Source organism: Aquarana catesbeiana, linkage group LG02 (assembly GCF_042186555.1).
Source record: "Aquarana catesbeiana isolate 2022-GZ linkage group LG02, ASM4218655v1, whole genome shotgun sequence".
NCBI lineage: Eukaryota > Metazoa > Chordata > Amphibia > Anura > Ranidae > Aquarana > Aquarana catesbeiana.
The window spans coordinates 17,760,830-17,775,102 of record NC_133325.1 but is presented as its reverse complement, the minus strand read 5'-3'; the positions used below and the strand labels follow the sequence as shown (position 1 = coordinate 17,775,102).

The following is a 14,273-nucleotide window of genomic DNA, read 5'->3' as shown; positions in this document are numbered from 1 at the left end:
CACTCCCTGAGCTGTCACTGTGCCTCTCTCTCTCTCTGCACTCCCTGAGCTGTCACTGTGCCTCTCTCTCTGTGCACTCCCTGAACTGTCACTGTGCTTCTCTCTCTCTGTGCAATCCTTGAGTTGTCACTGTGCATTACATTATATATAGGCCTCAGTGGCCTCTGGTGTTTTGTTTTTTAAGTGCTTTTTGTTTTTTTACTTAATACTTTGTCTGCTTTGTCATCTACTAGTAATCATCATCACAAAGGTGATACAGCCTAGATCACTCTGTCGTCTGTAGGTACCACCAGCATTCTCCCATCCGTGTACAGAGCAGTCACGCCCACTGCAAGTCTAATTTCAGCTGGTGTGCAGAATGTTAACATAACACCAGATGATGGGCGGAGCTGTCTCTGTACTTATTATATGCTTTTGTCTTTTTTTTTTCCTTCCTGCAGAATGGATCAGTATAGACAAAGATGAAACCGGAGCTGTAAAAGGGAAACCGCCAACTGTGCTGCGAACCAACCAGGGGTACAGCAAGTAATTGTCTAACGCTTTGTGTGATTGGTGATCATTTACCCCCCCCCCCCCCCCCCCATATCACTTCCAGGCCTTGTCAGTGCTTAATGCAGACTAAATATACTACAAGAAAAAATGTCATTGTCAGTTGGGAATCTGTGTATCCATATGGATTGTATATTCTCCACCCCTTTCCTCAGCCAGCTGTCCCCCTATGGACCAGTTTTTTACTTTCTTACTATTTTTTTTTTTTTACTTTCTTACTATTTTTTACTTTCTTACTATGAACCTTTACATTCCACAACAACTTTGTCATTGATAGAGGTAGTAGTAAAATTAACACATCTATCTTTTTTCTCTTTTTTTTTTTTTTTTAATTAGTTTTAAAAAAAATTACTGTAATTAACAGTATAAACGTTATTCTATAAAAAATATTTTTTCAAATGTTGTGCTTTTTTTTGTGAAATTCAAAAATTAACAAACAAAATGAATTAAGGTTTTTAAGATCTTTTTTTTCCAATTTTGTTCCCTTTTTTATGTGAAATTCAAGAATTGGAAAACAAAATGAATTCAAATGAAAACCATTTTTAATTTTTATTATTAATAACAGATTATTAGAATATTAGGACATTTTTATGTGATATGTTTTTTTTTAAATTTTATTTTTTGGTAGATCTGTAAGTCGGAAGCCCCCCGCCACGGAAACTCCAGGCCCCACCCTCGGAAAGCAATCTGAAGAAACGGAAAAAATTGCGGGCCTCTCTACGGGCCGCCCACCGGTTGCACTGCCGACCTCCATTAGGGAAGATCCGGCACTGGCGCGGTAGGTGACCAACACAATGACAGGGGAACGGGAAAGTTGAGTGCATTAGAGTGCAAGCTCCTCTGGTACAGAGACTGATGTGACTGGCTCAGTGTTCTCTGTACAGCACTGCGGTATATGTCAGAGCTATATAAATGTATAAAGAAATTTAAAGACTAGAAAAAAAAAACATCTGCAGATCTGCTTTTGAACTCCAGGTGGTGCCACAAAGCAGTGGACTTTCTATCAGGCAGTTTAAAGGTGGACTTTCTAAAAAAGGTATTTTTGTTCTTTTTTTTTTGCGTGTTTTTTTTTTTTATCTTAATGCAAAACATTTAAAAACAAAACTTAAAAATGTATTTTTAAAAAAAATATATTAATGGTAACAAAAAAGAATTGAGGAGGGTAACAGGAAAATACTAATCAAGAAGAGAAGGGGAAGAATGAAATAATTGGTGCTTATTAAGCTAAACTAATTGGTTCTAATTAACTCAGTTTTAATTTTTCATTGATTTTTTAAATTTATTTTTTCTGTTTTAAAACAGTTTAACTTTTATAACTGTACATATAGTAAAAAGTAAAACATGAAGAGTATATATTTTTTTAAAAAAGGAACAAACAAAACAAATAATAAAAAAAGTATAAAATATTAATGGTCATGAATAATTAAGAGGAGAAATATTACAAATCTTTAAGAGGAGAAGGGGAAGAAGCAGTTAATTAAGGCTCATTAAGGTTAATTAATCCGCTCTAATTTTTTTTTAACTGATTTTTAAAATTTTTTTTTTTTTCTATTTGTTAAATAGTAAAATTTTTACCGTTTTAGAAACAGTAAAAAGTAAAATTATAAAGACTATACAGAAAAAACACAATTTATTTGCACATACAAATAATAATTCTTATTCTGTTCTTGGATATGTGAATATATCTGTTTACATTTGTTTTTCACTTGAAACCCGTGTTATAATCATGGCGGTCATGTGACTTTTCCCCACCTCTCTGTCTCCGCAGGTGCAAGATGGAGGTCCAGGCGGAGGGTGACGGACACGGTCATAAAAACAGCTTCAATAACCCAGCCTATTACGTTCTGGAAGGGGTGCCGCATCAGATGATGCCCCCTGATGGGCAGCTATCCACCACCGCATCATCTAAGAATAGGGTGCAAATCACAGTGCCTGCACAGCACTCCGAAAAACGCAGGCAATACCCACCATCTGCTCGAGGGGAGGACACATCTTCTGACGAAGAGGTTGGCACTCTGAATCTACCGCCGCCGGACTTTCCTCCTCCCCCTCTTCCCAAGTCAGCCGAGTTCGAAATGCTGGACAACCCCTTTTATGTGACCTCAAGTGAGTTGCACGGCCGGCCGGCAGAAGACGGGGATTCCCGGACGGGACCTGGAAAGACCCGCGTGGGCGTCACCTTCAGCGAACCCCCAGAGACGAAATATCATCTGAAGGCACAATCGCGGCCTCCTATACCAACCCCCCAGCCTTCCTACATGGCTGAGGCTCATGGGACAATGCAGGATGACCGCTCCTGCTCTGTCTTGCAGATGGCTCGCACGCTGAGTGAGGTGGACTATACTGGAGGCAAGGAGCCCCAGGGACGCCCGCCTCATCTAACAGGGGGCAAAAGTAAGATGGAACTGCCGAGCCGCTGTATGGACTTCAGTCGGCCTCTTGTCTTTCCTCCTCACTGCATTCGAGAGAGCATACAGGAGGATGAAGAGGTAGGTGGGTGTGTGCAGACCTGAGCCCCCTTCTAATGGGAATCACCTGATCCATATACAGGATGTAGGTCATGGCATGGTCTAACATAAGCATTCTGAAAATTTGAAACATACAACAAACAAAGTTTGAAAAAACTCCTAAGACCATCAGGGACAGCCTACAGTATATGGCCAAACGTCTGTGAACACCTGACTACCAAACTTATATGAGCTTGTTGGACACCATATTCCAAACCAATGGACATTAATATGGAGTTTTCCTTCCAGTTGGCCATTAATATGGAACTTTCCCTTAACATGGCCATTAATATGGAGTTTTCCCTCACCATGGCCATTAATATGCAGTTTTCCCTCAACATGGCCATTAATTTGGATTTTTCCCTCACAATGACCATTAAAATTGAGTTTTCCCTCACCGTGGCCATTAATATGGATCTGCCCTCACCATGGCCATTAATATGGAGTTTTCTCTTACCATAGCCATTAATAAGTTTTCCCTTGCCATGGCCATTATTATGGATCTGCCCTCACCATTTTGGAGTTTTCCCTTACTATGTCCATTATTATGGATCTTTCCCTTACCATGACCATTAATATGGAGTTTTCCCTCACCGTGGCCAATAAAAAGGAGTTTTCCCTTACCATGGTCATTAATATGCAGTTATGGATCTGCCCTCACCATGGCCATTATTATGGAGTTTTCCCTTACCATGGCCATTAATATGCAGTTATGGATCTGCCCTCATCATGGCCATTATTATGGATCTTTCCCTTACCTTGGCCATTAATATGGAGTTTTCCCTCAACATAGCCATTAATATGGAGTTTTCCCTCACTATGGATCTGCCCTCACCATGCCCATTATTATGGAGTTTTCCCTTACCATGGCCATTAATATGGCGTTTTCCCTTACCATGGCCATTTATATTCAGTTATGGATCTGCCCTCATCATGGGCATTATTATGGATCTTTCCCGTACCTTGGCCATTAATATGGAGTTTGCCCTCACCATGGGCATTATTATGGAGTTTTCGCTTACTGTGGCCATTAATATGGATCTTTCCCCTACCATGACCTTTAATATGGAGTTTTCCTTCACCGTGGCCAATAAGTTTTCCCTTACCATGGCCATTAATATGCAGTTCTCCCTTGTCATGGCCATTAATATGGATCTGCCCTCACCATAGCCATTAATATGGATATTTTCCTTACCATGGCCATTAATATGGATCTTTCCCTCACCATGGCCATTAATATGGAGTTTTCCCTCACCATGGCCATTAATATGGAGTTTTCCCTCACCATGACCATTAATATGGAGTTTTCCCTTACCATGAACATTAATATGGAGTTTTCCCTCACCATGGGCATTAATATGGAGTTTTCCCTCACCATGGCCATTAATATGGAGTTTTCCCTCACCATGGCCATTAATATGGAGTTTTCCCTCACCATGACCATTAATATGGAGTTTTCCCTTACCATGAACATTAATATGGAGTTTTCCCTCATCATGGGCATTAATATGGAGTTTTCCCTCACCATGGGCATTAATATGGAGTTTTCCCTTACCATGAACATTAATATGGAGTTTTCACCTACCCTGAACATTAATATGGAGTTTTTCCTTACCATGACCATACATTTTTTGAGCTGCCCTCACTTTGGCCATTATTCTGGAGTTTTCCCTAATCTTGTCCATCAATGTGGAGTTTTCCCTCACCATGGCCATTAATATGGAGTAGCCCCTTTTGTGGTTATAACAGCCTCCACTCCTCTGGGAAGGCATCCCACAAGATTTTGGAGGGTATCTCTGGGATTGAGTGCCATTTGTGAGGTGAGGTACTGAATTTGGATAAGAAGACCTGTGAAGGGATAGAAAGTCACCAGCACTCTGATTAAATTCTTGCACATCTATTGTTGGTGGAATGTCACATTAGTCAAAGCCAAGGTTTATGGTCCTTTCCTCAAGATGACATAGTAATAATAAACATACTCATGAGACATACCTTTTATGCTATACAGTAACCCTTGTATAACCTAGTGTATGCCCTCCCATGACATCACAGTGATGTAATAATACCACCAATTATATCATCACCTAATACCAAACAAAACCGCCAAACATGTCTTGAAATGCTCCACGAAAATAAGGATGTATGATGATGTGATCCATAACCATGGATTGGTGGTATTGAGGGTGTCATAACATTGCAAGGGTTTTGGTGAATTATGACTTTATTGGCGGGATTATGATGTCATTGTGATGTCATGTGATGGTGTGCACAGGATTCCTATGGATGGCTGTACAGTATATGGGCTTGTCCAGTGAGTATGTCACTACGTCACCTTGAGGAAGGAACCGGAAACCCTGTGTTCTATTAGATGAAGGATCAATCTGTGGTGACAACCCATAACTCCTGATCTTACCTTGTTACACTTCCCACTAGTCTTGGGTTGTTGCCACTCCTCCAGGTACTGTGATGTCACTCCGATATATTTATTTCTGGAGAGCAGTGATGCCACTCCTGTGTATTTTATTTTATATCTGGAGAGTGGTGATGTCACTCCTGTGTCACATCACATATATTCTGTATAAAGTGAAGAGTGTACGTTGAGTGTAGCGCAGTCCTATCTGTACAATACCGGTAAGATTGGTGTGTCTGACGCTCTGCCCCTCCCCCCACACAGGCTCTCTATCACGGTGGGCGGAATTCCTCCAGCTTGCAGGGCTCCAGCGTTGGCGAATGGCTGAGAGGGATCGGCATGGAGCGATATGAAGAGGGGCTCATACACAACGGGTGGGATGACTTAGAATTTCTCAGGTAAAATTGGATGTTCTGGAAACTATGGTCATGCCTTTTTCGGGAGCATTTACATATTTACATAATGAGAACATATATATATATATATATATGTATGCACTCACTGGCCACTTTATGCCGCCGACTTGCTGAAGTTCAAACCGAGCATCAGAATAGGGAAGAAAGGGGATTTCGGTGACTTTGAACGTGGCATGGTTGTTGGTGCCAGACGGGCCGGTCTGAGTATTTCTGGGATTTTCACACACAACCATCTCTCGGGGTTTACAGAGAATGGTGGGAAAAAGAGAAAATATCCAGTGAGCGAGAGTTGTGTGGAGGAAAATGCCTTGTTGATGTCAGTGGTCTCTGAGGAATGTTTCCAACACCTTGTTGGATCTATGCCACGAAGAATGAAGGCAAAAGGGGGTCAAACCCGCTACTAGTAAAGTGTACCTAATAAAGTGGCCAGTGAGTGTGTATGTGATAAACCCTGCCTTCTCAGTATCAGCCAGTAGGTGGCGATACAGGGCTCCTTTTCATATGTTTTGCTGGAAGTAGTGGAAGTGTTTACAGAGCTCAATAGTGAAAGATAAAATTTGCACACTCAAGTGAATGAGTCAGAACTCTGACTCCTCCTTCCCTCCGCCTCCAAAACAGTAACTCCTCCCCCTTTCTTAACTCCCTCTTGATGTGCGACTCCTTCCTCTCCAGAAAAGCTCTCCTCTTTCTCTTATCCTCCAGAGGTATGAGTCCTCCCTTTCTTTCCTCCTCCTCCAGAGCAGTAACTCCACCCCCTTCTTCCATCCCCCTGCAGAACAAAGACTCCTTCCCCCTCCAGAGATGCGACTCCTCCCTCTCCCTGCTCCTCCCCTCTGCTCAGTTCTAGCAGATGCATCTAATGTTTCAATTAGAGGAAGACAGTCTGAAAGCAATCTTCTATCAAAAACCTACAATGCACTGAGCCCAGCGTCATATTACTGATATTACATGTTCAGCAAGGATTTTACATGCAAAATATATTTATATATCCCTCATCCATTCTATATACATTGTATCCCCCATCCAGTCTGTATACATTGTATCCCCCATCCAGTCTGTATACATTGTATCCCCCATCCAGTCTGTATACATTGTATCCCCCATCCAGTCTGTATACATTATATCCCCCATCCAGTCTGTATACATTGTATCCTTCATCCAGTCTGTATACATTATATCCCTCATCCAGTCTGTATACATTGTATCCTTCATCCAGTCTGTATACATTGTATCCCTCATCCAGTCTGTATACATTGTATCCCCCATCCAGTCTGTATACATTATATCCCTCATCCAGTCTGTATACATTGTATCCTTCATCCAGTCTGTATACATTGTATCCTTCATCCAGTCTGTATACATTATATCCTTCATCCATTCTGTATACATTGTATCCTTCATCCAGTCTGTATACATTGTATCCCTCATCCAGTCTGTATACATTGTATCCCCCATCCAGTCTGTATACATTATATCCCTCATCCAGTCTGTATACATTGTATCCTTCATCCAGTCTGTATACATTGTATCCCTCATCCAGTCTGTATACATTATATCCCTCATCCAGTCTGTATACATTGTATCCTTCATCCATTCTGTATACATTATATCCTTCATCCTGTCTGTATACATTATATCCTTCATCCTGTCTGTATACATTATATCCCTCATCCATTCTGTATACATTATATCCTTCATCCTGTCTGTATACATTATATCCTTCATCCTGTCTGTATACATTGTATCCCCCATCCAGTCTGTATACATTGTATCCCCCATCCAGTCTGTATACATTATATCCTTCATCCTGTCTGTATACATTATATCCCTCATCCAGTCTGTATACATTGTATCCTTCATCCAGTCTGTATACATTATATCCCTCATCCAGTCTGTATACATTATATCCCCCATCCAGTCTGTATACATTGTATCCCTCATCCTGTCTGTATACATTATATCCCTCATCCATTCTGTATACATTGTATCCCTCATCCAGTCTGTATACATTGTATCCCTCATCCAGTCTGTATACATTGTATCCCTCATCCAGTCTGTATACATTGTATCCCTCATCCAGTCTGTATACATTGTATCCCTCATCCAGTCTGTATACATTGTATCCTTCATCCAGTCTGTATACATTATATCCTTCATCCATTCTGTATACATTATATCCTTCATCCTGTCTGTATACATTATATCCCTCATCCATTCTGTATACATTATATCCTTCATCCAGTCTGTATACATTATATCCTTCATCCAGTCTGTATACATTATATCCCCCATCCAGTCTGTATACATTGTATCCCCCATCCAGTCTGTATACATTGTATCCTTCATCCAGTCTGTATACATTATATCCCTCATCCATTCTGTATACATTGTATCCCCCATCCAGTCTGTATACATTGTATCCTTCATCCAGTCTGTATACATTGTATCCTTCATCCAGTCTGTATACATTGTATCCCTCATCCAGTCTGTATACATTATATCCCTCATCCAGTCTGTATACATTATATCCCTCATCCAGTCTGTATACATTATATCCCTCATCCAGTCTGTATACATTGTATCCTTCATCCAGTCTGTATACATTATATCCCTCATCCAGTCTGTATACATTGTATCCCTCATCCAGTCTGTATACATTGTATCCCTCATCCAGTCTGTATACATTGTATCCCCCATCCAGTCTGTATACATTGTATCCCCCATCCAGTCTGTATACATTGTATCCCTCATCCAGTCTGTATACATTATATCCCTCATCCAGTCTGTATACATTATATCCCTCATCCAGTCTGTATACATTATATCCCTCATCCAGTCTGTATACATTGTATCCTTCATCCAGTCTGTATACATTATATCCCTCATCCAGTCTGTATACATTGTATCCCTCATCCAGTCTGTATACATTGTATCCCTCATCCAGTCTGTATACATTGTATCCCCCATCCAGTCTGTATACATTGTATCCCCCATCCAGTCTGTATACATTGTATCCCATGTTTAAGCCCTGATGAAGGGGGCAAGTTTTGGCTCCTGAAATGTGTTGGCTCTTTTATGAGTCTTCTATTTGATTCTACATTGTTATTAATTTATTATTTAAATATTGCATGTAATAGAAATGGAAAGATGGTGGGTGAGGGGAGGGGGGTGGTAACCAGAGATACTAAAATATACAGTGAGGGGAAAAAAGGTATTTGCTCCTCTGCTGATTTTGTAGGTTTGCCCCACTGACAAAGAAATTATCAGTCTATAATTTTAATGGTCGGTTTATTTTACCAGTGAGAGGCAGAATAACAACAAAAATATCCAGAAAAACGCTTTTAAAAAAAGTTATGAATTGATTTGCATTTTAATGAGTGAAATAAGTATTTGATCCCCTATTGATCAGCAACATTTCTGGCTCCCAGGTGTCTTCTATACAGGTAATGAGCTGAGATGAGCACTTTCTTAGAGCCCTTTCACACTGGGGCGGTTTGCAGGCGCTATTGCGCTAATAATAGCGCCTGCAAACCGACCCGAAAGTGCCGCTACTTTCATTCCAGTGTGAAAGCCCCGAGGGCTTTCACACTGGAGCGGTGCGCTGGCAGGACGGTAAAAAAAGTCCTGCCCGCAGCATCTTCAGAGCGGTGAAGGAGCGGAGTGTATACCGCTCCTTTACGTTGAAATCAATGGGACGGTGCGGCTATACCGCCGGCAAAGCGCCTCTGCAGAGGTGCTTTGCGGTGGTATTTAACCCTTTCTCGGCCGCTAGCGGGGGGTAAAACCGCCCCGCTAGTGGCCGCATACCAACGGTAAAACACCGCTAATAATAGCGGCGTTTTACCGCCAACGCCACACCCGCCCCAGTGTGAAAGGGCTCTTAAAGGGAGTACTCCTGATCTCAGCTTGTTACCTGTATAAAAGACACCTGTCCACAGAAGCAATCAATCAGATTCCAATCTCTCCACCATGGCCAAGACCAAAGAGCTGTCCTAGGATGTCAGGGACAAGATTGTAGACCTACACAAGGCTAGAATGGGCTACAAGACCATCGCCAAGCAGCTTGGTGAGAAGGTGACAACAGTTGTTGCGGATTATTCACAAATGGAAGAAACACAGAATAACTGTCAATCTCCCTCGGTCTGGGGCTCCATGTAAGATCTCACCTTGTGGAGTTTCAATGATCATGAGAACGGCGAGGAATCAGCCCAGAACTACACAGGAGAATCTTGTCAATGATCTCAGCTGGGACCACACTCACCAAGAAAACAATTGGTAACACACTACACCGTGAAGGACTGAAATCCTGCAGCGCCCGCAAGGTCCCCCTGCTCAAGAGAGCACATGTACAGTCCTGTCTGAAGTTTGATAATGAACATCTGAATGATTCAGAGGAGAACTGGGTGAAAGTGTTGTGGTCAGATGAGCCCAAAATCGAGTTCTTTGGTATCAACTCAACTCGCCGTGTTTGGAGGAGGAGGAATGCTGCCTATGACCCCAAGAACACCATCCCCACCATCAAACATGGAGGTGGAAACATTATGTTTTGGGGGTGTTTTTCTGCTAAGGGGACAGGACAACTTCACTGCATCAAAGGGACGATGGACGTGGCCATGTACCGTCAAACCCTTCCCTCAGCCAGGGCATTGAAAAAAGGTCGTGGATGGGTCTTCCAGCATGACAATGACTCAAAACACACGGCCAAGGCAACAAAGGAGGCTCAAGAAGAGGCACATTAAGGTCCGGAGTGGTCTAGCCAGTCTCCAGACCTTAATCCCATAGAAAAATTGTGGAGGGAGCTGAAGGTTCGATTTACCAAACATCAGCCTGGAAACCTTAATGACTTGGAGAGGATCTGCAAAAGAGGACAAAATCCCTCCTGAGATTTCTGCAAACCTGGTGGCCAACTACAAGAAACGTCTGACCTCTGTGATTGCCAACAAGGGTTTCTCCACCAACTAGTAAGTCATGTTTTGAAGGGATAAAATACTAATTTCACTCATTAAAATGCAAATCATATTATAACTTTTTTGAAATGCGTTTTTCTGGATGTTTTTGTTGTTATTCTGTCTCTCACTGTTAGAATAAACCGACCATTAATTGATCATTTCTTTGTCGGTGGGCAAACGTACAAAATCAGCAGGGGGTCACATACTTTTTTCCCCTCACTGTAAGCCCAATGATCCAAACGAGGTCCAGGGTGACCCCCCCTCATTGACATGTTCTTGTTGTTTGCAGTGACATAGTGGAAGAGGACCTGGAAGAGGCCGGAGTCCTGGATTCCAACCACAAGAAGACCATTCTGGACAATCTTCAGCTCAGGAAGTGACCTTCACCTTTTACATCCTTCTACATGTGGCCTTATCATCGCGACGGTAGCCTTCGCCACGCGCGGTTTTTGTTTTTTTAACGCCACCGCACCTTATCGGGCTCTGGCAGCCCCCCCCCCCCCCTCCCGGGTCCTGGCGAGGATTAAAAGCCTTACGCAGGATATTCCTGCCAGCGTCCGTTCCTTTGTTGCTGGACAACAGCACCGGTCCCCGGACCCTTCCATCGCTGTCCTTCCATACATTTCCGTCTCCGGGCGAAAAAAGACATTTTTCAATGCAGAGATTTTTTTTTTTTTTAATCGATTTTAAATGGAAGTTAATTGTTTTCTGTGTATTTAAAATATTTTCTCAGCGCGACGTTAGACCAAAATTGGGTCTTCCTGCTACCATCTTGCGTTTTGAAGAGAGGACCTATAGCTATTGTCGCCTCAAGGGGGCAGCAGGTCCTTGGAAATCTGGGAAAAATGTGGCGCCCCCCTGTCTTTGTCTAAACGGAGGTGCGCGGTCTTGACCTTTTTAAAAGTTTGCGTCAATGGATAAAGTCTTCCTCGCCTGACCAAAAGCTGAGAACCGACCATAGAGGGCGGAGTCAGCGGTCGTTTTATAAAAGGGAACCCCGCCTTATCTGCTGGGACTCTGGAGTTCTGTGACTTTAACGTTCAGATTTTTTTTATTGCTTTCGGAGCCGTCTCTCCCCCATGGTGTCATGACGTTGGTCCATGTTAGTCCAAGGGGGACTTAGTTCAGCTTTTGTCATTGCAGGCACTACAGCATATGTACCCCACCTATAGGCACTTATGGCTGTACATCTTAATGTGTGTCAGTGCCGGCGGCTGTTTGGGATTGTGTGCGGAAGCAACACTTTGTATACGTGAAGGTGAACCTGACATAAGGATACATGGGGGGGGGTCTGTTTATAAAAATAAAAAATTGCAAGCCGTCATCATGAATTATCCCTGTGTAACGTGTCTAATATGTTTATTTTCTATGGTTGTTGGCTCCACCTACTGGCCATAATGTGGCATTTTTTCTGATTGGAGTATTTCAAGAAAATACCACATTATGGCCACTAGATGGAGATGCCAATCTTAGGAAATACATATCTAATATGTTTATTTTCTGTGGTCTTGAGTAGGGTTGCACCAATACAGTTTTTTGTTTTTTTTTATCAGCGAGTATGAGTACCAATACTTTCGGTCAAGTACTCGCCGATACGACTACCGATACTTTTCAGTGCGATTTGCGTTAATATAAAAAAAAAAATTGGTGCAAGTTGCACTGCGAAGAATCGCATGTGATTTGAACAGGAATGCATTGTGATTCCTGTCCGAATCGCTTACGAATTCCTCCACTGCTCCTGTGTGTGTGTGTGTGTGTGTGTGTGCAGAAAGGGAAAAGCGCCATCTAGTGGGCAGTTTGCACTGTACATATCTGGTAACATGCAAAATCATCTACATAGGTGTCCCGGTCCCGCCGATGATAGCAAATCACAGCCGCTGGAGGTTCTCACAGGGCTAGAGGAGATGTAGAGTCAGTCCACCCGCCCACACCCCCCAGCTAACATCACTTCTGCCCTATACCCCCGAGGTCCCGGAATTTTTCCTCCAGCGTCTGTGATTTGCTATCATCGGCGGACTGGGACACGTATGTAGATTATTTTGCATGTGGCCAGATATGTACTGTTACTTCTAAAACAAATTTAAATGCCCACTAGATGGCGCTTTTCCCTTTTTATACATATATTCACACCCACACACACACACGAGCAGTGTTGGAAATCGCGTGTAGTTCTTTGCAGTGCGATTTGCGCCCATTCATTTTGTATTGACGCAAAGTATCAGTACTCGGTATCGGCAAGTACTTGACCTGAAAGTATCGGTGCTCATCCTATACCTACATCACTTTCCCCCTATTCCCACAGGGTCCCCAGAACTTCTCCTCCAGCCCTGTGAGCACCTCCAGCGGCCGTGATTTGCTATCATCGGCGGGACGGGGACACCTATGTAGATTATTTTGCATGTGGCCAGATATGTACTGTGAGTTCTAAAATTTTTTTTTAAACTGCCCACTAGATGGCGCTTTTCCCTTTCTATAAAAACACACAGGAGCCGTGGGGGAAATCGCATGCAAGTCCGATAGGAATCGCACTGCATTCCTGTTCAAATCCCATGCGATTCTTTGCAGTGCGATTTGCGCCCATTCATTTTGTGTTGACACAGATCGCACCGCAAAGTATTGATTTTGATGTTGGGAGCATTTGGGTGAGGGCTGATACTCGCACAAATGCTTAGTATGGGCATCTGTGCATCCCTACTCTTGAGCTCCATCTAGTGGCCATTTTTTCTGATTGGAGTACGTCAGGAGAATACTCAGGAGAATGGCCACTAGATGGAGCTGACGATCTTAGGAAATTTTTATATCACAGGGATTGTGATGGTTGTGCGAATGCCAAGACATTTGTACAGCAGATTTTTTTTTTATGCATAGACCCCAAAGTCTACTTCCACTGCCTTTTCTTATGAAGTGCTGCACACACCGATGGCATGTTGCTGTATCTGTTTGTGGAACCCCTTGCAGTTACCGGCCTGTTCTTTGCTGGTCTGAAATCCTTGGTATCTCCGGGATGCTCTGCGATCTGTCTGCTCAGTGATGCCCACGGTGCTCAGCGCTGGTTTTCAGGCGCTCCGTAAAAGGGAAGTTGAGGTTTGACGCTCATCCTTCATTTATAAGAGATGGACTCTTTCTTCCGATGCTGTAATCTGCCGGCTGTATTCTCACTAACCTGGTTATGAGTTGTGTGCTCGTTTTGTCAATAAAATGTTACCATGAAATATTTGCGTTTGTGTCTTTTGTGTCATGTTGCCAATATCAAATTACATGCGACCTTGGGCAGTGGCTCCCTAGAAATGGGCCGCGGCCTGGACTGTGGCTCAGCCCAGCACCAGATCACGGGCTTCCTACTCCTCCTTGCTGTAAGCTCCAGCCAGGATAGTGGCAGTCCAGTAGGCACTTCCTGACCTACACATGCCTACCCTGTCCAACACGTCTCTACCCTGACCAA

The 14,273-nt window shown here is 42.9% G+C and overlaps 1 protein-coding gene across 2 annotated transcripts in view; it reads left to right on the top strand.

The window, feature by feature from the left end:
- Nucleotides 1-14,043, top strand: part of INPPL1 (inositol polyphosphate phosphatase like 1) — a 146,253-nt gene extending 132,210 nt beyond the window's left edge. Inside the window, exons 24-28 of one of the 2 annotated variants that reach the window (XM_073612640.1) lie at nt 441-516; nt 1,178-1,327; nt 2,318-3,038; nt 5,731-5,864; nt 11,121-14,043. In XM_073612640.1, coding sequence (XP_073468741.1) covers nt 441-516; nt 1,178-1,327; nt 2,318-3,038; nt 5,731-5,864; nt 11,121-11,211 — 1,172 coding nt within the window. In that variant the 3' untranslated portion in view covers nt 11,212-14,043. Of the gene's footprint in view, nt 1-440; nt 526-1,177; nt 1,328-2,317; nt 3,039-5,730; nt 5,865-11,120 lie in introns of both variants that reach the window. The other variant, XM_073612638.1, reaches the window with a different exon arrangement.
- Nucleotides 14,044-14,273: the final 230 nt, after the last annotated feature.